Source organism: Rhinopithecus bieti, unplaced genomic scaffold (assembly GCF_001698545.2).
Source record: "Rhinopithecus bieti isolate Rb0 unplaced genomic scaffold, ASM169854v2 scaffold_33647, whole genome shotgun sequence".
Classification (NCBI taxonomy): Eukaryota; Metazoa; Chordata; class Mammalia; order Primates; family Cercopithecidae; genus Rhinopithecus; species Rhinopithecus bieti.
Window position 1 is genome coordinate 1,652,122 of NW_016814745.1, and position 26,289 is coordinate 1,678,410.

A 26,289-nucleotide genomic window follows, 5' to 3' on the forward strand; every position below is an offset into this window, starting at 1 on the left:
TTTTTTTTTTTTTTTTTTTTTTTTTTAATTGTTGTTGTTTGTTTTTTTGTAGATAGGGTCTCACTCTGTCACCCAGGCTGGAATGCAGTGGTGCAAACACAGCTCACTGCAGTCTTGACCTCTCAGGCTCAAGTGATCCTCCCACCTCAGCCTCCCAAGTAGCTGGGACTACAGGCAAGGCACCTACCATTACGCCTAGCTAATATTTTAATTTTTTTTAGGGACAGGGTCTTGTGATGTTGCCCAGACTGGTCTTAAACTCCTGGACTCAAGCAATCCTCCTGCCTCGGCCTCCCAAAGTGCTGAATTACAGGCATGAGCCACTGAGCTGGGCCTGAAATCACTTTTGTAGCTGCAAAATGTATGTGCTGTTACTTCTGCCCCACATTTCCTGAACAGTATGCCAGGTGCTGAGAATACTGAGATGAATGAGTAACAGGCCATGGCCTCAAGCATTTCATTCTCTCACCAAAGACACAGACATTTGTGTGGTTAACTGTTTCTGGGCTGTGAGGGGTGTAGTACTTGGAAACTCATTTCCTAGAGCTTTGCTAGGAAACCAGGGTCATAGAGATGACTGAGAGGGGCTCTTGCCCTCAGGGAGTTTATAGAATATAGGAAGGAGAGCCTATTCTGCCAAGACAGGGAGGGCCCTGCAGAAAAGACACTCTAGGTGGTGAGAATGACAAAAGCCAAGGCGGGCCCAGCCTGACTCAAAGCAGCTGGAGGGCTAAAACCTGGGAGGTAGGGTGCAGCAGCAGATGACAGGGTGATGAGAGCGAGGTTGATGAAGGGAAGCCAAAATGATAGCTTGGGGTCAGTGTTTAAAAGCCCACAAATACAGAATTAAGGAACCTGGACTTTTTGCAAACATTAAAGGGCCATTTTGGCCAGGCGCAGTGGCTCACGCCTGTAATCCCAGCACTGTTGGAGGCAGAGGAGGGCAGATCACCTGAGGTCAGGTGTTCGAGACCAGCCTGGCTAGCACAGTGAAACCCCATCTCTACTAAAAATACAAAAATTACCTGGGCGTGGTGGTGGTCGCCTGTAATCCCAGCTACCCAGGAGGCACAGGTTGCAGTGAACCCAGATAACGCCATTGCACTCCAGCCTGGGTGACAAGAGTGAAGCTCTGTCTCAAAAAAAAAAAAAAAAAAAGAGCCATTTAAAGATATGAAAGCAGGCCGGGTGCATTGGCTCACGCCTGTAATCCCAGCACTTTGGGAGGCTGAGGCGGGAGGTCAGGAGTGCAAAACCAGTCCGGCCAGCGTGGCGAAACCGCATTCCCCACTAAAACCTGAAAAAATTAGCCGGGCGTGGTGGCAGGCGCCTGTAATCCCAGCTACTCGAGAGGCTGAGGCAGAAGAATCGCTTGAACCCAGGAAGCAGAAGTTGCAGTGAATGAGATCGTGCCACTGCACTCCAGTCTGGGTGACAGAGCAAGACTCCATCTAAAAAAAAAAATACGAAAGCAGAGACTGATTTAAGAGCTGTGTTTGAGGCTGGGCGCGGTGGCTCACACCTGTAATCCCAGCACTTTGGGAGGCCAAGGTGGGTGAATCACTTGAGGTCAGGAGTTTGAAACTAGCCTGGCCAACATGGTGAAACCCATCTACTAAAAATACAAAAAAAAGAAAAGAAAAAAAATTGCTGGGCGTGGTGGTGGGCACCTGTAATCCCAGCTACTCGGCAGGCTGAGGCAAGAGAATCTCTTATGTCTGGGAGGCAGAGCTTGCAGTGAGCTGAGATGGCACCACTGCACTCCAGCCTGGGCAGCAGAGCAAGACTCAGTCTCAGAAAAAATAAAAGCAACAACAACAAAACAAAACTGTATTTGCAGAAGCTGGAACTGTTAGCAGTGAGGGTGGATCCAAGCAGCACAGAGACACAGGCCTATGAGGACCCACAGTGATCCCTACCACAAACACAGTGGCAGGGGCTTGGAGAGAGAGGCAGGGTGGGAGAAAGTCTTGAGAGAAGATCCTCACTGCTTCCAGCCTCTTGATGTTTTCCTTTTTGAGCAAGTTACTAGGAGGTGAGAATTTGCCCTTCAGGGCGTGGGCACTGTTTTTCCGTAGTGGTCAACACTTTTTCCTCATAGATGAGAAGCTTCACGAAAGCCAGGGGGATGGGGGCTCTGGCTGGTGTCTTCACCTTGAAGGCATTAGACTGTCTTACATTTGAATCATGAACTCAGGCCTGATTTTTGTAGTAGCAAAAATGTATGTGCTGTTACTTTTGCCCCCCTCAGGCCTGAGTTCCTGATTCAAATCTAAGACAGTCTAATGCCTTGCCAGCCCCAGAAAGCTGTCTCCACCCCTGAGGAACCCTTGGATAAGCTTGTGCATATAATCATGGACACTTCACAGATAATTTACGTGCAGATTATCTGACCTCCCCTTAAAACTTGGGACCATCGCCTGGGTGCGGTGGCTCACGCCTGTAATCCCAGCACTTTGGGAGGTGGAGACGGCAGATCATGAGGTCAGGAGATTGAGACCACCCCGTCTCTACTAAAAATACAAAAATTAGCCGGGCGAGGTGGCGGGCACCTGTAGTCCCAGCTACTCGGGAGGCCGAGGCAGGAGAATGGCGTGAACCTGGGAGATGGAGCTTGCAGTGAGCCAAGATCGCGCCACTGCACTCCTGCCTGGGCAACAGAGCAAGACTCCGTCTCAAAAAGAAAAAACTTGGTACCGTCATTTTCATTATTAACATTTAATAATCTCCTTTTTTTTTTTAAACTTATTTTTAGACTTTTTTATTTTTTTATTTTTTATTTTTAATTTTACTGGCTTGGAGATTCGCTGTCAATGAAGTCCTCAGCACTTTCCAAATTGTTACTTTGAGTATTTGAAATCAACATTAGGACAAGGACATGTCTTTAACTGATTATCTAATATTTCTCCTTTATTTGTCAGCTGGAAAAGTTGATAGCTAGTAAGAGAAAGGAAACAATAAAGTAATGTGCATTTGGCATTGCTAATTATTTTGCTTTTTTGTTTATAGGCGAGCGATATGTGATGACGTTTTTGAACGTATTGAATTTTGGTGATCAGGGTAAGATGAAATTCTGTAGTGTTTTAATTAAAGGTTAATACTATTAATAGATACTTCCTAACATTTTTCTCTGATATATTTAATAAAAGATGAACCTGAAGATTAAAAAAAATCCTGAAGATTGTAAATTGTAGGTCTTTGTGCTGACCGTGCCCTCCAATGTGACTTTGGTGGCAGGTGTTCTGGTGAGACCCCGGCCCTCTAGTTCACCTCCTAAGAGCTCTGGTGTTCATTTTGGGGGGTGGGAGGTGCCAAGAGAGGAGAAAAGGGAGCTCACCATCACAGCCACAAGAATCTGCCGCATGTTTGTGTAGCTACATAGTCTTTTAGTATTTTCATTTTTATCTTTTAATGTAATACCAAAGTAATGGAAATCAAATAGAAAAACAACAACTTTGCATTAATGACCTGCATAAGAAAGTACTGCTGATGGAAGCATTCTGTATCTTGACTGTATCAATGTTGGTATCCTGGCTGTGATACTGTACTACAGTTTTACAAAATGTTACCACTGGATAAAAGGTATATGGGATCCCTCTATTACTTCCTTTTTTTTTTTTTTTTTGAGACAGGGTCTCACTCTCTTGCCCAGGCTGGAGTGCAGTGGTACCATCACAGCTCACTGCAGCCTCAACTCCCTGGGCTTGGGCTTGGGTGATTCCCCCCACCTCAGCCTCCCAAATAACTGGGACTACAAATGCACACCACCATGCCTGGCTAATTTTTTCCGTTTTTGTAGAGACAGGGTTTCTCCATGTTTCCCAGGCTCATCTCAAACTCCTGGGCTCAAGCAGTCCACCCACTCTGGCCTCCCAAAGTGCTGGGAATAGAGTCAAGAGCCACCATGCCCGGCCACTGTAACTCTGTGTGAATCTATAATTATCTGAAGATAAACTTTAATGAAATATTAAATAACAATTTTAATAGTGCTGTGAAAATTAAAGTAGAAAAACCAACATGATTGTTGTTTCTTCTTTTTTGTTTTGTAGGTGTGTATGATATAGTGAATAATCTTGGCTCCCTTGTGGCCAGATTAATTTTCCAGCCCATAGAGGAAAGTTTTTATATATTTTTTGCTAAGGTGCTGGAGAGGGAAAAGGATGCCACACTTCAGAAGCAGGTAGTGTTGGTTCTTATATCATCTTTCAAGTGAGTTCTCCCTTTAATTGCAAGACAAACAGATAGGAATGTGAAGCAGTCTGTTTCTCTTCTGTTTGATCAGGAATTTTCTTATAGATTTCATTTTTCTATTACTTTCTATATGATAGCAGGACCCAGGGCTCACCTCTTCTTTCGTGGCCTTCTCCCTTTGCTCTTGGCTGTCCCTTCCTTCTCACCCCTTTGTTATATTCATTGTGACCTTTCTCTTTTTTTTTTTTTTTTTTGAGATAGAGTCTTGCTCTGACGCCCAGCCTGGAGTGTAGTGGCATGACCTTGGCTCACTGCAACCTCCACCTCCCAGGTTCAAACGATTCTCCTGCCTCAGCCTCCTGATGAGTAGCTGGGACTACAGGCATGCACCACCACACCCAGCTAATTGTTGTGTTTTTAGTAGAGATGGGGTTTTGCCATATTGGCCAGGCTGGTCTTGAACTCCCGACCTCAGGCACTCTGCCCACCTCAGCCTCCCAGAGTGCTAGGATTACAGGCATGAGCTACCGTACCCGGCCATGTGACCTTACTCTTGATCCAGCCCTCTCAGGACTCTCTAAAGCTGTCCCCATTGCCCTGCAGATGCCCAGCCATGGGCTAGTCTTAGGCATAACAATGCCTCCCCTATCCTCAGAGTCTCAAGTGCCAAAGGATGCAGAATTTGGAGCCAGGCTAATCAAGGGAGGAGAGGATGTGGTTGTTGGCTTTCACTCACCACACCAATTGTTTAAGCTTCTTACAACTGGGACGTGCCCAGAGCTACACTCTGACTATAAGATTCTATATACTCAGGTTGGTAAATACAGAAGAAGAGATTTTAATCTAGGTATATATCGTTGTAGGAGCTTCACTTTTTCCAAAACCACTGAAAATGTCTGACTTTTAGAATAGCAAGCTAATTCAGCCTCTTGCATGTCTTAGAAGATATTTAGTAAAATACAGTTTATGTACAATATCTCAAAATGAGCTAATCTGGTACTCAGTCTGATTTAGGAATATTTTCCTAAGAGTACATTCACAGTAACATCATAATTTTGGAATGTTTAGCAGGGGAGGCACAGAGCTGGCTAGTGTATATGAAAAGTTGCTGCACATTTAAGAATAAATATTAGGGCCGGGCGCAGTGGCTCATGCCTGTAATCCCAGCACTTTGGGAGGCCAAGGTGGGCAGATCACTCGGTCAGGAGATCGAGACCATCCTGGCTAACACGGTGAAACCCCGTCTCTACTAAAAATACAAAAAATTAGCCGGGCGTGGTGGTGGGTGCCTGTGGTCCCAGCTACTCGGGAGGCTGAGGCAGGAGAATGGCGTGAACCCGGGAGGCAGAGCTTGCAGTGAGCCGAGATTGCGCCACTGCACTCCAGCCTGGGTGAGAGCGAGACTCCGTCTCAAAAAAAAAAAAAAAAAAAAAAAGAATAAATATTAGTGACCTGGTGCGGTGGCTCATGCCTGTAAGCCTCATGCTTTGGGAGGCCAAGGCAGGAGGATTGCTTGAGGCCAGGAGTTTGAGATTAGCCTGGCCAACACAGTGAGACTCCCTTCTCTATTTCTATTAAAAAATAAATAAAATAAATATCAGAGGGGAAAGTGGGTGTTTCCTAAGCAATATTTGAAACAATTTATCCCAAGTGAATTGAAAACTAACCCTCCCCCTTACTACCTAAGGAGACACACACTTTTTCCTTCATTTGCTAATTGACGTGAAAACAAACACACTACCAAAAAAATAGTGATATCCATCACGTCGTTGGAAGAGTGAACTGAAAAACAGTGAAGGGAGAAGGCCAGACATGAAGGGTGAAGGTTTTCTTCAGCTCATGATTCATCCAACTTCCTTCCCTCTTCCCTGGCCCCAGGAGGACGTTGCTGTGGCCGCTGCGGTCTTGGAGTCCCTGCTCAAGCTGGCCCTGCTGGCCGGCCTGACCATCACTGTTTTTGGCTTTGCCTATTCTCAGCTGGCTCTGGATATCTACGGAGGGGCCATGCTTAGCTCAGGATCCGGTACGCACAAGAGTTTTTCTGGATTTTTTTCTGATTTCCCAACAGAAATAGAAGAGTCACGAAATTCAAGAACTTGTGCACACACAGTTGATATCTGTGTCGGTGTAGGGAAAACTGTCTGGTGGCGGGGGCTGTGGGACTGTTCCCCTCATTCAACTCCAGACACACACTCAAGGTATAGGCAGGGGTTTTGGTGCCAGGACGATCAGCTTCCCCAGCCTCACTTGAATAAGTTATTAGGACTTCTCCTTGCTGTTGGCTTTCCTCTCGGGCCTAGAATGTGTTTTGCCAAGCGCTTCCCTGTGCTCCCTCTGGGGTGAGGGAGGAAGGCAGAGGGCAGGTGGTAATGAGTCCCCACTTGGTACTAAACACATCTGAAGATAGTAAATGCCACGTAAATCTCCCAGATTTATGCATAAAAGCCTCTGAAGGATAACCCAAAGCCATTTGCAGAGAATAAAATTGATCTCTGCAAATAAAAGGGTATATTTAATCCAGTGACTCTCAGTTTTTGAAGAAGAAAAGTATTGAATGTGTCTAATTTTGAAACACCAGACCCCTGAGGATCTCACAGCACTTCTTGGGCCTTGGGGACTTCACCAATTTCTTTTTTTTTTTTTTTTTTGAGACGGAGTCTCGCTCTGTCACCCAGGCTGGAGTGCTGTGGCCGGATCTCAGCTCACTGCCAGCTCCGCCTCCCGGGTTCACGCCATTCTCCTGTCTCAGCCTCCCGGGTAGCTGGGACTACAGGCGCCGCCACGTCGCCCGGCTAGTTTTTTGTAGTTTTAGTAGAGACGGGGTTTCACCGTGTTAGCCAGGATGGTCTCGATCTCCTGACCTCGTGATCCGCCCGTCTCGGCCTCCCAAAGTGCTGGGATTACAGACTTGAGCCACCGCGCCCGGCCTGACTTCACCAATTTCAAAATGTTCTGGGCTGTAAGCTGGCAGTCCATTTGCAGTGTTTCATTTTGGGTTCAGCAAAGATGTTTTTAATTTCTCAGGTCACTGGACAAGAACCCTGAGGACTTCTTTCTGCCGCCCCATCTCAATATAAAGGGCTTTGTCAAATGCCATTTTACAAGTTCACTAGCATGTTTTGGTCTCCACTACAATGGGGCCCAAACTTTCAGTGTTAGGGGAAGAAGGGCCAAGCTTCTATATCAGAGCAAAGGTCATTAAGTTTGGAGAAACACCTGCTGTGAATCCAATGAAGTGGTTTGCAGCTCCCTGGGGCTTGTGCTGTGAGAAGTACATTTCCATCAGGCAGCTGCGGGAGGCCTCATTAGGAAGGCATTAGTAAGTTTATGGGCAGAGATTGGGAATTCAACTATTCTGTAGCAGCTCTTCCCCTTTTGAAAGCAATCACCAAGGAGCAGCCTTTAATGTCACACAATCACAGGGCATTGCCTCAAGGAGGGGGCTGTCCCTTCGTTATCGTGACTCAGCCCATCATCTTAGTTTTGAAAGTGGAACTCACAACACTACTGTCCTCAGTTGTGTACTTGTCTTTGTCTTCACCCTGGAAGTGGACTACTTACCTGTGAGCTGTACTGGCCATCTCCAGATGTGGGACTCGGACACAGCACAGACAGGCTTTTGTGTAGGGGTATGGCTTCTCTTCCATTGTTTGGGATTAGCACTGTATTTAATTAGGGGCTTTGTAAGTGTTCTGGAGGCTTTTCTTAGAAATCTTCCTCACACCTAGCTTTGCTTTGCTTTTTCTTTTCTTTTTTCTTGGTAACTCACAGAACACCTAGCTTTGCTATCCTTAAGCAAAACCCAAACATTCACAGAATTTCCCCAAGATTTCTCACATTTCTCTCTTAGGTGCTTCTCTCTTGCCCCTCTGCCTTTTACTTTTTCCTTCTCTATCCCGTTGTCTTAATGAACTAGGGCTGCCATGACAAAGTACCACAGACTATGTGGCTTTAAACAACAGAACATATTGTCCATCAGTTCTGGAGACCAGAAGTGCACAATGAAGCTATGGCCAGGACCGTGTTATCTCTGAAGGCTCAAGGAGAGTTCCCTTCCTGCCTCTTCTAGTTTCTAGTGGTTGCTGGCATCCTGGTGTTCCTTGACTTGCAGCTGCAGCACTGCGGTCACACGGCTGTGTTCTCTTTGTCTTCCCCCTGTGCTCTTCACGTCCTCATCCCCCTGCGCATGTCTGCCTCAGTGTGCAAGTTTCCTCCACTTTTTTTTTTTTTTTAAATGAGACGAAGTCTCACTCTGTCACCCAGGGTGGAGTGCAGTGGTGCGATCTGGGCTCACTGCAACCTCCCGGGTTCAAGAGACTCCCACCTTAGCCTCCCGAGTAGCTGAGATTACAGGCACACCCTACCATACCCGGCTAAGTTTTGGTATATTTAGTAGAGACGGGGTTTCGCCGTGTTGGCCAGGCTGGTCTCAAACTCCTGACCTCAGGTGATCTGCCCCCCTTTGGCCTCCCAAAGTGCTGGGATTATAAGCATGGGCCACTGCACCCGGCCAAGTTTCCTCTTTTTATAAGGACACCTGTCATACTGGATCAGGGCCTGCCCTAATGACCTCATTTGAACTCAGTTTTCTTCATGAAGACCCTGTTTCCAAATAAGGTCAGATTCTCAGGTACCGCTGGTCAGGACATCAACATACCTATTTTGGGGGGACAGTTCAACCTAAAATACCTCTCAATTCAGTCTACAATCGAAGGTTGGTTCGGTTCTTGAATTCCCCAAATGGATGCAAAACCCTTTACGTGAGTCACTGCTTCGCGCCAGAGTTACTCTCCATGCCTCACAACAGCCCACTGTTCACCTACTGATGGGCCCACCTGTGCCATTAGCGTTCAGTTGCCAGGTAAGGAGGCCTGCCACTCCTCTCTGCTTCTGCCAGGGAGAGGAGGATGGGGAGAAGCAGGAGGCACACTTGAGCATAGCCTTGAGTCTCCTGGGTGCAAAGCGTGGTCCCCGCCTCCCTTCCTGGAGTCAGCTGGGGTAGGGGCCAGGCTGCTTCCTGCAGCGGCTTGACAAGCAAAATGCAATGTGAGGTGATAAACATGGAATCTGAGACAGGGCCGTGGAAAATGGTTTTTTGTTGGGCATCAGGGCTGCCCTGTTAGTATTCCTTTTATAATTTTGTAACTGCCATAAAACTGTTTAGGTTCCCACCGCATGGAGATCTTTTATATTAAACAGCTTTCATAAACCCTGAATGAGTTCCAGATTTTAAGACTCCGGAACTTCAGTCCCCCCTCCTTTTCTTTTAGTGGTTACTTTTTTTCTTTTTCCTTTGTTGAGGTATAATTTACATAAAGTAAAATGCTGTTCTCTTAAGAGTACAGTTTGATAAGTTTTGACAAATATGTACAAAAAGTCCCATGTAACTACCAAACAGATTCAGATGTAGAATATCTCCATTTCCCTAGAAAGTTCTTTTGGGACCCTTTCTAGTCAACTGCCCCACTCCACCTCAGAGGCAAAGAAATCAGAAGAAATCTGATTTCTATCACCATGGATCAGTATTTATTTTAAAAAGAATTTCATATCAATGAAATGCAGCATGCGTGCTCCTGCATTTGGCATATTTCCTTCAATACAAAGTTTTTGAGATTCTTCCCCCCATGGTTTCACATAGATCAGTGATTTTTATTATCTTCTCTTGCTAAGTATTCCTTTGTGTGGATGGCCCACGTTTTGTTTATTCTTTCTTCTGTTGATGGTCAGTTTTGGCTCTTATGAATCAAACTACTACAGATGTTTTTGTGTAAGTGTTTTTGTGAACATGTGTGTTCATTTCTGTTGGATGTATACCTAGGGGTGCAATTGCTGGGTCGTAGGTTAGGTGTATGTTTATTTTATTAGGTGCTTGATTATGGCCTTAAAAGGGGGGAATCAATCCCATTCATAAGCCTCCTGTTCTCTGGTTAGAAGATTTTTCTGAAGCTTGTTAGCTATAGAACTGTATTACTTTGTTTTAGAAGAAAATACCATTACGGGCACTGGTTCTCACTTTGGATTTGTGTAATTTTCTGCTGGTCCTGGGCCCTGGGCATTTGTTAAAGGTCTTTTCTTTAGGACCTGCTCAACTGAGATTCCATTAACTAACAAAGTCACTAGTGACTTTGAGTTCAAACCACCAGGCCTAGTCATGCTGATGAAAAAAGTGAACAGACTTAGGGCCGGGCGCGGTGGCTCAAGCCTGTAATCCCAGCACTTTGGGAGGCCGAGACGGGCGGATCACGAGGTCAGGAGATCGAGACCATCCTGGCTAACACGGTGAAACCCCGTCTCTACTAAAAAAAATACAAAAAACTAGCCGGGCGAGGTGGCGGGCGCCTGTAGTCCCAGCTACTCAGGAGGCTGAGGCAGGAGAATGGCGTAAACCCGGGAGGCGGAGCTTGCAGTGAGCTGAGATCTGGCCCCTGCCCCCCAGCCGGGGCGACAGAGCGAGACCCCGTCTCAAAAAAAAAAAAAAAGAAAAGTGAACCGACTTGTTTGCTAGCCAGATAAGCTTTTAGTTGTCTAGCAAGAGATCTGTACATTTCTTCATAATTTTTTTTTTTTTTTTGAGATAGGGTCTTGTTCTGTCACCCAGGCTGAAGTGCAGTGGCACTATCATGGCTCACTGCAGCTCTGACCTCCCCAGACTCAAGTGATCCTCCCATCTCAACCTCCCAAGTAGCTGGGACTACAGGCATGCCCACCACACACAGCTAACTTCTGTAGTTTTGGTAGAGACAGGGTTTCATCATGTTGCCCAGGCTAGTCTCGAATCTCTGGGCTCTAGCAGTCGGCCAGCCTTGGCCTCCCAAAGTGCTAGGATTACAGGCATGAGCCGCCGTGCCCAGCCTGTCCTTTTGTTTTTTGCGGATTATTTAGTCAATGCCGTAGAATGCTGGGAATCCTTCTAGATAAAATTAAGACCCTGAGCTTGAGCATGCAGTCTGTCCATTGCTGATACCAGCAGACCTCATAGTCTGGTTCTGGTTCTCTGGGTACTCAGCAGCACTGAGGTTACATGTGGGCCTTCTGATTGGGCTCTGGAGTCTCAGTGAGTTGTTTCCTTGCAGGTCCTGTTTTGCTGCGTTCCTACTGTTTCTATGTTCTCCTGCTTGCCATCAATGGAGTGACAGAATGTTTCACATTTGCTGCTATGAGCAAAGAGGAGGTCGACAGGTGGGTAACTTAGCAGGTACACCTTTAATCATGGCCTTCAGCCAAAATGAAGTAACTTGTCAAGCTTTTTGCTTTTCATTCTGAACATGCATTTACAGATGGTTGTTATAGAGGCAACACTTAGTCCACCAGTGTGGTGCTTCCCTGGGATCTCTGTGGCGCCAGCATGGTTCAGCAAGTGCTCCCCATCGTAGGGCTGGGAGACAGCAACTACTCTTTGCCTCCCCATTGTGGAGGGAGAAACATTGGCTCTGAAAGGTTACATTAGTCCAGGTTTGCAGAGTCAGGCACCAGACAAGCTAGATTTCCATTCCTCCACCTCGTTGCTCACCCCAGAAGAGTGGTCCTCCAGTAAGTTACTGAGGAGCTTCTTCAAGATGCACATTCCTACCCCTGAGAACCTGAATGGTGGGTCTTCGAGAATCTCGGGGATTTTGTGACGCTTCTCCTGAGAAAAGTCCAAATACACACATACATCTTGCCATAATTTTTTCTCAACTGTTGACTTCAGATCAGGATTCCCATCCTGGAATCCCTACCAGTGGTTCTTAATACTGATTGTGGGCCGGGCGCGGTGGCTCACGCCTGTAACCCCAGCACTTTGGGAGGCCAAGGCAGGCGGATCACCTGAGGTCAGGAGTTCGAGACCAGCCTGACCAACATGGTGAAACCCCATCTCTACTAAAAATACAAAAATTAGCCAGGCATGGTGGCAGGTGCCTGTAATCCCAGCTACGTGGGAGGCTGAGGCAGAAGGATTGCTTGAACCCGGGAGGTGGAGGTTGTAGTGAGCCCAGATCACACCATTGCACTCCAGCCTGGGGGACAAGAGTGAGACTTCGTCTCAAAAAAAAAAAAAAAAAAAATACTGATTATGAGTTAAAATCTCCCATGAAGCTTGTTAGAAATGCAGATTCTTGGCTACCCTTCGTCTGCCCCTGTCTCTCCTACCACACCATAGTCTCAGCAGGCTCCTGGGCATATGTGTGTTTTTTGAATGCTCCTCAGTGATTCTGATGTGAACTCTTCCTGTTTAAGTGTATTTGGCCTACACCCAGGATCATCCACCTCTTGTGTACCAAATACCAAAAAAAAGTAAGGCAGCATCTTAAGGCATCGCTAGAGGGTGACGCTGAGGAGAAGAGAGAGGGAAACCGTAGCAAGGGCGGGAGTAGATGACGGGGTGACTGGCCCTCATTTTCTTACTGCCTCGAAGCCAGGGGCCCATGGGGGTTTTCATGCTGCTTCTGTAACCTTGAGTGCTGGTGAAGGCCCTCAGAGGCCTGGCCGTGAGGTGGGATGGGGAAGGAGTATCTCAAATGGGGACCCTTCCCCCTCCTCTGTGTGTGTCCTTTCCTGGGCTGGCTCATGTAAAAGCTTGGGGACTTTGTTTGCTACACAGTGACTGAGAACTAGAGTCCAGACGAGCAGGTCTCAGTCCAGATTGATGAAATTCTTCTAGGAATTTCTGGTCCACTCCCAGCCCAGCTGAACTAGAATCTTAGAAGGCTTGAGCCAGGGAATCTGTTTATTACACAGCTCTAGGCAATTCGGATTCTAGGGCTTTGGAAACTGCTGGGCCAGACCAGCTGTCATGGTAAAAACGACACGGAGCAATGTGACCCAGGACGCACTTAGGTGTGTGTGACTGAGACATGAGTTCACAAGGCAGGAAGTACCCCAGTTATGCACAGGACACACTGATGCTTTCTACTCTGTCTTCTGTTTTGTTTTTCAAAAATGCCATGCCATTACCCTCTAAATGGATTTCCCAGCCTAGTAGTAGGTCACAACCCATGGTTTTAAAATAGTGGTCTGGATGTGGTTTTCACCTCAGATAGTTAAATTTATAGCTGTAGAGTAGAACTGCTTTGAGTCTATCCTCTTCTTTCCCCATGGATGAAAAAATCTATTTCAATTTAGCTTTGAAAATACAATGTTTTTATTTGAAAGCTGCTTCTAACGTTGAATAACTTAAAAATATAATTGGAAACATGCGAAATGAGGCACTATTAGAGTGGAAAGAGCGGGACTAGGAGTGTATCTCCTTGAAGGGAATTTTGTTACGGTAACTTCAGTGTTAGTGTTGAAGGGGTGAATCAAAAACCTATTTAAAATGTTTTTATAAATTGCAACCAAATTGTGAGGGAATATGGACAGTGGCTGGTTGCTTTCTTTTCTCTCTCTTATATTGTATTGAACCAAAGGAAACAACTTTTTAAGTTAGTTGTAATGGAATTTCGATAGTATATGAACATCTGGAAAATTATTTTCATGGTTATTAGTCAACATAGAGAAAAAACAGAGCCCAGAGCACCTTCTAGTGCAGTTCCCATGTGGGGTAACTCACCTCCCCTAAGAGTAAAATGTGACATTAAGTGCAGTTTTGAGACGTGTATAAAACACAATAGCTCCAGTTCTTTCTGAGCCCCTGGCTCCAGCGCCTGGGCCTGGTCTGAGCACATGGAGCACCTGGGCTCATCACAGACGTCAGCATTTTTTTTTTAATCCCTGTGAGTTTTAACAGACATAAAACTCTAGCAAGGATTTTTATAGTAGAATTGGATAGCTTAGTTAACTGTTACAATCAGTTATAATGACTTTACATTGGACATTTCAGATTCTGAATAGAAAAAAAGCAGGCATTTTACTTAACCAACTTAAGGTTAACCAGTGTTTTTCTGAATAAAAACAGCATTTGGGCCGGGCACGGTGGCTCACGCCTGTAATCCCAGCACTTTGGGAGGCCAAGGTGGGTGGATCACCTGAGGTCAGGAGTTCGAGACCAGCCTGGCCAACATGGTGAAACCCCGTCTCTACTAACAATACAAAAATTAGCTGGGCATAGTGGCGCGCACCTGTAATTCCAGCTACTTGGGAGGCTGAAGCACAAGAATCACTCGAACCTGGGAAGCGGAGGTTGCAGTGAGCGGAGATCACGCCATTGCACTCCAGCCTAGGCCGCAGAGAGATTCTGTCTCAAAAAAAAAAAAAAAGAGCATTTGGTTGTATATGAAATATTAAAACATCCTTTGAATTGCAGGTTACTTTTTTTTGAGACAGAGTCTTGCTGTGTGGCCCAGGCTGGAGTTCAGTGGCGTGATCTCGGCTTACTGCAACCTCCGCCTCCCAGGTTCAAGTGATTCTCCTGACTCAGCCTCCCGAGTAGCTGGGATTACAGGTGCGCAACCATGCCCAGCTAATTTTCTTTTTCTTTTTAGTAGAGACGGGGTTTCACCATGTTGGCCAGCCTGGTCTCGAACTGACCTCAGGTGATCTACCCGTCTCGGCCTCCCAAAGTGCTGGGATTATAGGCGTGAGCCAACATGCCTGGCCTGGTTGCCTTTTTAAAATAATCTTATAATATATGTAGAATCTGACTAATGGATTTTTCATTATGCCTTATAGAATAATTTTTGTTGTTTTGTTAAGGCTGTCTAATTTTCTTTCATTTCACAAATAGGTTTGAGCATCTACTCTCTAACAGGCATTGTTTTAAGCTCTAGGAATACAGCAATGAATAAGACAGATGGGATTTCTGCTCTCCTGGAGCTGATGGTGGGGGGGCAGATAACAAACAAGTAAATTAATAAGAAAATGTGATGGGCTGAGAATGAAAAACGGGTATATAGTGAGTGGTAGGGGCCCTTTAGATCGGGTGTGCTGGGCAGGCCCCTATAGCACAGCGGCATTTAGGATGACCAAGAAGGTGGTCTAAGATGGGGGCAGAGCCTTCTAGGCAGAGAGATCAGTTGTGTAAAGGCCCAAGATTGACAGCTCCTTTGTCTGATTTGTTGGCCTTTGAGCTTTGAGTGCCAAAGTGGACTCCATAACTGTCAAATGAAGGATGGGTATGATCTTCTCACTTTGGCACATAAGACATCAGTGCCATCCTTTTCATGGCTGTGAAGGTTCCATTATATGGCTGTGCCTTGATGTATTCAACCAGCACCTGCTGGGAGCTGCTTCAGGTGGTGCTAGAGTTGATATCCTCGACCATCCATCCTTTTTTTTTTTTTTACTTTTTTTGAAACAGGGTCTCACTCTGTCGCCCAGGCTGAAGTGTGGTGGTACAATCATAGCTTACTACAGCCTGACCTCTTAGGCTTAATCGATCCTTCCACCTCAGCCTCCTGAGTAGCTGAGACTACAGGTGTGTACTACCATGCCCAGCTAATTTTTGTATTTTTTGTAGAGACGGAGTCTCTGGGCACCATGTTGCCCAGGCTGGTCTCCAACTCCTGGGCTCAAGCGATCTGCCCGCCTTAGCCTCCCAAATGCTGGGATTACAGGCATGAGCCATTGTGCCCAGCCAATCCATCTTTTAATACGCCTAATTTTAAGTCCAGTATTTTCTTGGGACCATGGAGAAATAAGCATTCATAAATAATTTACTGTTTATGTTAACCAAACCTTACAGGACAGTCATATTGTCACTGATTAATAATTTTGCTTTGATTTTAAACATTTATTTTTTTTTTTAAGATGGAGTCTCGCTCTGTCTCCAGGCTGGAGTACAGTGGCGTGATCTCGGCTCACTGCAACCCCTGCATCACGGGTTCAAGCAATTCTCCTGCCTCTGCCTCCTGAGTAGCTGGGACTACAGGTGCGCACACCATGCCCAGCTAATTTTTGTATTTTTCGTAGAGACAGGGTTTCACCATGTTGGCCAGGCTAGTCTCGATCTCTTGACTTTGCAATCTACCCGCCTCAGCCTCCCAAAGTGCTGGAATTACAGGCGTGAGCCACCGCGTCCAGCCAAAAAAGTGATATTTTAATTGCATTTTTTAAATTCTCATTTTTTCCTGAAGTGGATTATGCCTTTAAGGCTATAGATTTGTGAATTCTGGAAAGTTCAGCAGCTGCAGAGCCCTCTTGTAGTGGCAGACAATGGACCCCATCATCAGCTCCTCTCAGATGGCCATGCCAAAGAGGCTGTGCTGTTGAATGCGTCTCTGCTTGAATTAGCATGAATTAACTATTGGTTTTATTCATTATTGTTATTTTACTGGGAGTTGGGGAAGGATAGCTAAAAGTTTGTGAATCTATGACTTAAACTCCAAGGATTGGTATAGTAGACGGTTCCGAGATAGTTTCTGAAAAACGGGTTACATATCTCTGCTGCTTTGTGGAAAAGAGGTCAAAGTACTGGTCTATGATGGGTCCCATTTGAGTGGCTTGTTCTGAAGTTGACCTTTCTGATTACTGATTAGTAGTGAAAAAACTTCCCCTGTGAGGTACAGGCTCTTGTACTTCATTAAAAGAGACTCTCTCTGGACTGAAAAGCAAATGAACTCCCTCTCTGGAACTCCGGATGAAAGCACATCTCTCCTGTTGGAGTATGGTTGTGTGTGTGTGTGTGTGTGTGTGTGTGTGTGTGTGTGTGTGTAGTATTTTTACCACCCACTTTGATAAAGCGTATCTCCACAGCACACAGCACCTTTGGCCTGAATCAGCCAAGGACCTATACCTGGGCATTCGGGGGATGCAGTGGCTTGCCTTCCGTTTTCTTTTTGGTAGAGACATGGTCTCACTCTGTTGTCCAGGCTGATCTCAAACTCTTGGCCTCAAGCAATTCTCCTGCCTCAACCTCCCCATGTGCTGGGATTACAAGCATAGTTCTAGGGTACTGGCCAAGTTCTAGGGCCTCCTCCCACACCCTGCAGAATCAGGAACTCTGGTGGTGAAGGCCAGCCATATGCATTTTTAAGTCATCATTATATTTTGGGACAGGGTGTTGCTCTGTTGCCCAGGCTGGAGTGCAGTGGCATGATCATAGCTCACCATAGCCTTGAACTCCTGGGCTCAAGCCTTCCTCCTCTCTCAGCCTCCCAAGTAGCTGGGACAACAGGTGTGTATCACGGCTAGTTTTTTAAATTTTTTGTGGAGACAGGGTCTCATGACGTTGCCCAGGCTGATCTGAAACTCTTAAGCTCAAGTGAGCTTCCCACTTCAGCCTCCCGAGTAGCTAGGACTGCAGGTGTGTGCCACCATCCCTGGGTAATTTTTACTGGTTTTTGTAGAGACGGGTCTATTAGCTATGTTGTCCAGGCTGATCTCGAACTCCTGGCCTCAAGCAATCCTCCCACCACCTCAGCCTCCCAAAGCACTGGGATTACGCTTTCTTTTTTTTTTGTTTTGTTTTTTGTTTTTTGAGACAGAGTCTCACTCTGTTGCCCAGGCTGGAGTGCAGTGGCGCGATCTCGGCTCACTGCAAGCTCCGCCTCCCAGGTTCACGCCATTCTCCTGCCTCAGCCTCCTGAGTAGCTGGGACTACAGGTGCCCACCACCACGCCTAGCTAATTTTTTGTATTTTAGTAGAGACAGGGTTTCACCATGTTAGCCAGGATGGTCTCGATCTCCTGACCTCATGATCTGCCTGCCTCGGCCTCCCAAAGTGCTGGGATTACAGGCGTGAGCCACCGCGCCCAGCTGGATTACGCTTTCTTACCACCCCTCATGTGCAGAACCGGGGTGGTGGCCTCTGAGGTTTTCTAACCCAGCAGACATGGCTTGAGGATGTCAAAAGTTTGGTTCCCTCAACAGCTGTATACCTAGAGTGCCTGCTTGGTGCTAGGCAGAAACCAGAGGCTGGGGGATTTTGTTCTTGGCTGTACAAGCCTTTTGGAGGACTATGGCAGCTATTTTGTGTTTGCTGAGAATCTGTTTTCTTTTTGGAGAACTGAAGATAACTAAGTGATGTGCTGCTTTGAAATCAGAGAAGTGCAAGAAGCGCTAGGATCAAAGAGCTCTAGAGATACAGGGAGTGGGAGTGAGGATATGTAAGAGTCTGGAAAACAGCAAAGGTGATCCAGGCTTTGGTTCAGTTCCCATTTCATTTTGGAGGCCAGTCATTTGCTTTGAATGGTATCTACTGCCCAAGGTTACTGGGAGCTGCATCTCCCAAGGGCAGTGGTGTGAGGTACTGAAGCTTAGGGGTCAGAAGTCCGGCTGAGTGTTACCTCACTCGTGAGGCAGATTACTCAGCCTCTCTGTGCTGCTTCCCTTGTCTGTGAAATAAATCCAAGCTCTGCAGGGCAAGGCCCATGTGTGTTCTTTCACCAGTGTGTCCCCAGCACTCCTCACAGGGCCTGTCACAGAGTTAGCATCCAATATCTAATTATTACCCTGGTCACATTCTTGTATCTCACATTGAGGACTTGAGCTGAACAGGGTTTTTATGTTTTGATCACAAAGTGTCACTTAACTAACCAATTATTATCTTCAAAAAACATGTATCTCTTGAGTTGTTTCTTACCCTTCTATTCAGGGTAAGGGGACAGGGACATTCTCATGGTCTCCATGTAGCATTCAATGTTATGAAAACCTGGATTCTGGGAACACAGGTTCTTTCTGTGAGGTGATGTTCGTGGCTGCTGTTTTGGGAGCAGCCTTGTCCGGGGCAAGGTCCCCACTGCCCTGCTTTGCCTGTCTCCTCCCCAGGTACAATTTTGTGATGCTGGCCCTGTCCTCCTCATTCCTGGTGTTATCCTATCTCTTGACCCGTTGGTGTGGCAGCGTGGGCTTCATCTTGGCCAACTGCTTTAACATGGGCATTCGGATCACACAGAGCCTTTGCTTCATCCACCGCTACTACCGAAGGAGCCCCCACAGACCCCTGGCTGGCCTGCGCCTGTCGCCGGTCCTGCTTGGGGCATTTGCCCTCGGCGGTGGGGTTACTGCTGTTTCGGAGGTGAGACTCCCTGAGCCATCATGCCACATGCAGTCCTGCAGCTGCCCCGCTGTCCCTCCTGCTAGGCCTCCCCTTCCTGCCCTGCCTGAACCAACTGGACAAGTGCTTGCCTCTTCCTGTCCCCTCCCCAGGCCTCTAGGGCGGCATCTTCTGATAGATGTGACAAGAGAATGTTGCCATTAGGGAGAGAATGGACCCGCAGTATGGCTGTTATACCTTTTATCTGACTTAGAAGCTGGAACCACAGCTGCTTTCCCTGGCTAGTCCCAGAGGAAGGAGGTATAGACTGAGGAACAGGCACTGACAATTGTTTCTTTCCCAGGTGTTCCTCTGCTGTGAGCAGGGCTGGCCAGCCAGACTGGCACACATTGCTGTGGGGGCCTTCTGTCTGGGAGCAACTCTTGGGACAGCATTCCTCACGGAGACCAAGCTGATCCGTTTCCTCAGGACTCAGTTAGGTGTGCCCAGACGCACTGACAAAATGACGTGACTTCAGGGAAGCCTGGACGCCTGAGGCACCTGGACCAGCTATGGGCAGTTCTGTGGGTGGAACACATATTCTGTGTAAGAGCCCCGCCGAGGGCTCTGCAGCGGAGTGACAGCAAGCCCGGAGGTGAGGCACCAGCGAAAACATGAGACACCTGTGACCAATCGAAGTCTGAAATGCAGAGGAGTTTCATTTTTAAGTGAAGACCAAAAAGCCCTTTAAAAATAATAGAGTTTTTTCATCATTTTATTTTCTCTTTTACTAATGTACTCATTCCTTTTGAGTGTGATTGGCCTTTGGAGCTACGTGCTCCAACAAACTATATCTTAATTGTTAATAATTATCTGGCCCAGAAAAAGAGATGCAACAATTTTACCCTTCAGAGGAATTTTGAACTTCTGTAAAAGAGAGAGCGAGACCCCTCTCTTTCATTCACCACATGAAAACAGAGTGTGGCCCTGAAGTTGTGGCTTTCTCTGTGTCAACACTGTGGTCTGAGTTTTAGAGAAGGAAAATGCTACTCAGTGAGAAATCCAAGAAATGAAACCAGAAAGGTTTTCAGATCACATTTCCCAGAGTGAGTTAGGGAGAATCTTGCCTGTCGTGATCACACTGTTCCCCGCCACCCCGGGTCAGCACATAGTTGACCCAGAGTGGGCTCTCAAGATTTGTTAACTGAAGGGTGGGTGAAAGCTGGCTGGAGACTCCTGGCCTGGCCACCTGCAAGAGGCGGACTTTGAAGAAAACTGTGATCCAGTTGAGCCACTTTGTCTCTGAAGGGAATACCGCTTTGCAGCTTTCTGTAACTTCTCACATGGGAATTGCACTGGTGACAGATAAGATTTAACAGATGTATTTTTTTATCTTCAGAATAAGACAGGGCAAACTCTGTATGGCAAGTATTACTGAGTCAGGCCCCTCCTGCTGACCCATTATTTCCAGCACTGATCCATATAACCAAATTCCAGCCCCAGGACAAGAGTGGCAGGCATGGGGGCCTGGTGCTGCAGGCTACAGTGTGAGCCCAGGCGTTCTACACCTTGCAGCCTGCACCCTGCAGGTGAGATCATGAGCAGTGTTCTGGAGTGTAAAGTGATTTTTATTTTTTCATTAATGTAGTAATTCCTTTTGGATATTAACCCCCCTCAGAACTACATGCACAAACTATAACTTGGATGTTAATAATCCTCTCACTCAGTGCCCCAAACCTTCTGTGTCTACACCCAGAGAGAGAGGGTCAGTAAAGGCAACTGCTATCATGCATTAAAATGCATGTATTTAAATCTGCTTGCCCAGAGCCAGTACCCAGGGGCTAAGGATCAAGACCTGTCAGCATAGCAAGACTGGGGCCCAGTCACCCTGGCAGGTTTTTATCTACTCAGAGGGAGAACGCTTTGCACTAAGTGGGAGAAAAGCAGCTAAATGCAAGGTGTCCTGAGCAATTAGAGGACCTCCAAAGCATGGCCTCAGTCATGCCTCCATAGGGTAAGGTCAGGCCAGCTCAGAAAAATGGATGGTCCCATGGGGTCAGGTGGAGCACACACAGAAGGCAGTCTTCCCTCCCATGTCCGTTCTCTGTCCTGGCATCCACAGAAAGGGGCCTTCAGTCCTCATGAGCTGCTTCTCTGCAGCTGCTGATCACCCTCCCAGACCCCTGCCCCTATCCCATGCCCACATGACCCCAGACTCAAGCATGATCCTCATTCTACCTGCCTCGGAATCACCTGGATTGCAAGTCAGAATGTGGCTTCCCCGGACCCACTCCAGGCCTTCAGGATCTCTGTCTCCCAGTGGGAGGGCTCTGAGATTGGCTTTTCTGGCAAGCCCACATGGCTTTGATGCCACCAAGGTTGACATGCCCCATTGTCTTCCTTCACAGCAGGCCCAGGACCAGTCATGCTCATGCCTGTTCTCTGCTCCAGGAACAGAGCTGCTGTTCCACCAGCAGCCTTGTGACTCCGTGGCCTCTGGGAGCAGGACTCCCCAGGCTTATACTCTCTCAGCTTGAGAGAGGGTCTATGTCTGAAGGCAGTGCTGTCATCCCTCCCCTGCTGTTGGCCTAATGATGCTGTCAGGGCCAGCTCCTCTTGAAAGACAGCCAGTTGCGAAGGCAGCCCAGGGCTTCTTCCCATGTCCTACTTCCCTGTGTCTAGGGAGAGTCGTGCCCGTGGCTGCGAGTTTTTCCAAGACTAGCACCTACCGCCTGGGCTGTCAGCACTTTGGCAGCAGGTCCTCTGCGGTTCTCTGCCTCTGGCACCTCCCTAAAGCTCAGCTGAACCTGACCAGGCCTCTGGCATTTCCCCTGCTGGACCCCCTAGAGCCACACCTGTTGCCTCAGGGAGCTTGCATACATGTGGGCCAGCCTGCCTCGCTTTACCCAAGCAGATTTGGGGAGAGAAATCATACTTTGGGCTTTAAATGCCACGTAAAATATCGTGAGGCTACTTCTCCATGGAAACAAGTCTCTGAGGCACAACCTTTATGAAAGGAAGGAGTCTTCGTTAGTGAGAAGAACAGTATCTCTGACTTCCTGTGCTCCTCTGGCCACACGTAAGTGTTGGTCACTTCAGATTTGGCTTGGGGTCTCTCAGTGGGGAGCTGCTGCTGCACTGTTTAATGCTTACCTGACGGCAACTTCTGGCTCTGGAGCCACTACTCTGCCCTGCTCCCAGCCACTTCCCAACCTGATTCAAGCGGGGCCCCTCCTCCCTCCTGTCTTTATTCTTTTCTTTTCAGAGGCAAGGTCTCACTCTCTCCTCTCACCCAGGCTGGAGTGCAGTGGTGTCATCATAGCTCATTGCAGCCTCAAACTCCTGGGCTCAAGCAATCCTTCCACCTCAGTGCCCTGAGTAGCTGGGATCACACGTGTGTGCTACCTCACCCAGGTAATTTCTAATTTTTTTTTGTAGAGACTGGATCTCACTGTTGCCTTGAACTCCTGGGCTCAAGTGATCCTCCTGCCTCAGCCTCCCAAAGTGCTGGGATTCCAGACCAGGCACATTTTTTTTTTAAATCATGCATTCCTGTTGCTAGTTTCACATCAGTCCCCTGGTTTAAAAAGAAATAAAATATTTTCTTTACACTTTTGTAAAGACCTTTCTTCTTTCATACCCCTTCTCCCTCCAAAAGGGACAAAAATTCTTTGATTTCATAAGGAGGGTGGGTAAGTAACTTGAGGATGTGAACCTTTGGTGTTTCTCAACTGGAACGTTTATTTCCTCCTTTGACATTGTAGCTGGGACTGGGCTTCTTGACTTTGAAAGAGGGGTGGTGTCCTGGCCTGTGCCACGGAGCCGCGCCTGTCTGGGACAGAAAGGCCTGGCGTCTCCTTTGCTCTTCTCCCTGTCCCATCTTAAGCTGTATTTCCCGTTGTCTGCAGCACTTCTCTCCTATCTTCTCCGTCTGGCCTGGTCCTTGTTTTTTTTTGTTTGTTTGTTTGTTTTTTTAATTAAATGGCCATTCCTTGAGAAGTCAGGACTAGTTTCAGCGCAGAGCAGGGCAAGTGTGTGATTTCAGGGGGTCTAGGACAGCCCCTTCACTCTAATATCTTCCTCCATCAGGTGATAGAATTTCCTTTCACCTGGTCACAGGCTGCTATTCTAGAATTAGTGAGGATACTGGAAATTCAGATTCCACAGAGAACTCCGTGACTTATTCACACTAAGATGTAAAATAACCCCATCAAGATTTATTTCCTTTTTGTTCTCTGGCGGGAGGAAAAAAGAAAAAATTATTTGCCAGGCCAGGCACTGTGGCTTAACACTTTGGGAGGCCAAAGCAGGATGATCGCTTGAGCCCAAGATATTGAGACCAACCTGGGCAACACAGGGAGACCCCATCTCTACAAAAAAAAATTAAAAACTAGCGGGGCATGGTGGCATGCACCTGTAGTCCCTACATTGGAGGCTGAGGTGCAAAGGATTGCTTGAGCCCAGGATTTCGAGGCTGCAGTGAGCATGTTCGCACCACTGCACTCCAACCTGGGTGACAGAGCAAGAAACTGCAACTGAAAAAAAAAAAAAAGGAATTATTTCCTAAGCAGCTTTTGATGTTGAGGAAGAGACAAGCAGGAGCTGAGAGCATCCAGAACCTGGAGGAGGAGGGGCTCAGGTGAGAGGCTGGGCAGGCCCAGAAGTGGGGAGCTGTGAGTGCTGCTGTGTGGCCTCTGGGATGGATGGAGTTCAGTCCCCAGTGGGAAATCGGGAGCAGCATGATCCCTGGCCTGGTCTTAGAAGAGCCATGGCTGAAAACGGGGTGGGGACTAAAGAAGAGAAAGAATCCGAACAGGGGATACCCTTCATATGTTTTATTTGTTTGTTTGTTTGTTTATTGACACAGTCTCGCTCTGTTGCCTGGGCTGAAGGGCAGTGGCGCGATCTTAGCTCGCGGCAACCTCTGCCTCCCAGGTTCAAGCAATTCTCGTGCCTCAGCGTCCCAGTAGCTGGGACTGCAGGCATGCACCACCACACCTGGCTAATTTTTCTATTTTTAGTAGAGACGGGGTTTCACCATGTTGGCCAGGCTGGTCTGGAACTCAGGTGACCTCAAGTGATCTGCCTGCCTCTGCCTCCTGAAGTGCTGGGATTAGAGGCATGAGCCACCTTGCCTGGCCTCCTTCACACATTTATACACTCCTGCTCTTTGTGGGGGCCAGGCACCGATGGCAAGTGAGATGGGCGTGCAGGGGGCTTGCTAGTGAGGAGAGCCCCCACCAGCAGCTTGATCCTGAGCACCTTTGGGAGCTGACCCACGGACTCATGAAGCTGCTTGCACAAGGTTCTCAGTGGCCCTAAGGAAGAGTCCCGGAAGGCACACTGGAAGCCAGGAGGCCTGTGGAGCCTGTCAGAAAGGACCAGATTTGGAAAGAAGATGAGCTAAGGCCCAAGTATTAGGGGTCCCCTAGAAATTTATCAAAGACAATGAAACACAGAAAACTAGAAAAAGCAGCTGAAGGCTGGGCGTAGTGGCTCACGCCTATAATCCCAACACTTTGGGAGGTTGAGACAGGTGGGTCACCTGAGGTCAGGAATTTGAGACCAGTCTGGCCAACATGGTGAAACCCCATCACTACTAAAAATGCAAAAATTAGCTGGGCATGGTGGCAGGTGCCTGTAATTCCAGCTACTCAGGTGGCTGAGGCAGGAGAGTCACTTGAACCCAGGAGGCAGAGGTTGCAGTGAGCCGAGATTGTGCCACTGCACTCCAGCCTGGGTGACAGAGCGAGACTCCGTCTCCAAAAAAATAAGTAAAACAAAAAAAGAAAAAGAAAAAGCAACTGAACAAGATCACTATTCTAAAATTTATTTACTGAGTATTCCATGAGTGTCCAGGAAGTAACTGAGACTTGTGTATTTAATTTGGAAATGAGACTTCTGAGACAATCAGATGCAGGTGAAAAAATTATTTGCTTCACTATTATTTACCTAAGAGAATTTGGTCCTTAATGTTGTAAATATTTCATTTGTAGCAGAAAAGGTGTTTTACTTGAAGAATTTGAGGAGAGGGAAGACTCATTGATTTGCAGTATCAGTCAGTCCCCAATTACCTTGGCATAATCAGTCCCATTATTTAGTGTTACTCATTTTTAACCAAATGGTCTGGGTATATCAGAGCACAATTGGGAAGGTGGGCTCTCAATGTAGTCCAGCCTCCTTTCGGGGCCGAATGAAGGAAGACTTATAAATACTTCTTAATTATCCTTCAGATGAATTAGCAATAGTTGCTGTTAGCCCCTGTTCCAGTGCAGTCGACTCTTCGCCAGTTGACTTCTCCATTCTTCTTGGGAAGTGCGGCTTGAAAGGAAAGTGCTGGAGGTGAGATATAGAGAATTAGGTCTTTCCTTGCATGTCATAGATCCTTAGCAAAGTAAATGTGCCCGGCACTCTGTCCCTACTTCTGCAGGCTCCACAGAGGTTTGGAGGTTTGGAGACCCCACCCCCAGCTTGTGGAACCTATTGCAGTGCATCATGTCCAACGTTGAACACAATCGTGTATAAGGATAAGGACACAAGAGTGGTGGCTGTCTAACTGATATGGTGGTATGTTCTGTAGCAACTGAAAAAGCATTGAAAAAGCAATTTTGAAACGTTCTATTTTGGAGCCAGTAAATGTTGTCTTCATCTCATTTCTGAGGGGCCTGAAGAGTTAAAGGGCCCTGGGCGCTCCACCTGTGAGGCCGAGTGAACACTGGGCCCCAAGTGCTTAGGAAGGAGGGAAGGGGATGCCAGGAGCAGGGAGGTGGTGCCTGGAGGCTGCCTCACTGTGAGGCTGGCAGAGGCCAGGCTCTGGGGCAGCTCCCAGCCCTCTCTGCTGCCCCTGGCTTCGCCCTGGGGTGATTCTCATTTTTCCTGGGGCCCAGAGAGCAGGCCAGCCCTCAGGCTGGTGGGCAGTGAGAGGAGAAGGACTCAGACATGGCTCCTGCTCTCAGGGTAGAGGCCTAGGCACTTCCACTGAGGGGGCAGTCTCTCACCTTTTACTTCCAGCCCCTAGCCTCCTCCCTCCTCTTTGCTTCTGAGTGCAAAGCCCCTGCAGGAGAAATGGAATTGGCTCAGGTTATCTTTATAAGACAGCTACTGTAGATCACAGGTCATACATTAGCCAGTAGACGGGCCACCCTGGCCTGAGCAGCATTTGCTAGGTGTAGGCCAGCCAGAGTGGCGTGGTTCATCCCTCATTGCCCCTTCCCAGGGTTGCTGCATGAGGACCCATGACATAACAGCTGACTTGTGAAGGAATCTTC

The 26,289-nt window shown here is 47.4% G+C and overlaps 1 protein-coding gene across 2 annotated transcripts in view; it reads left to right on the forward strand.

Moving 5' to 3' along the window:
- Positions 1 to 20,440, forward strand: part of RFT1 (RFT1 glycolipid translocator homolog) — a 45,482-nt gene extending 25,042 nt beyond the window's left edge. The window contains exons 8-13 of one of the 2 annotated variants that reach the window (XM_017851899.1): positions 3,010 to 3,060; positions 4,050 to 4,180; positions 6,070 to 6,214; positions 11,265 to 11,370; positions 18,814 to 19,063; positions 19,386 to 20,440. In XM_017851899.1, coding sequence (XP_017707388.1) covers positions 3,010 to 3,060; positions 4,050 to 4,180; positions 6,070 to 6,214; positions 11,265 to 11,370; positions 18,814 to 19,063; positions 19,386 to 19,553 — 851 coding nt within the window. In that variant the 3' untranslated portion in view covers positions 19,554 to 20,440. The remainder of the gene's footprint in view (positions 1 to 3,009; positions 3,061 to 4,049; positions 4,181 to 6,069; positions 6,215 to 11,264; positions 11,371 to 18,813; positions 19,064 to 19,385) is intronic. The other variant, XM_017851900.1, reaches the window with a different exon arrangement.
- Positions 20,441 to 26,289: the final 5,849 nt, after the last annotated feature.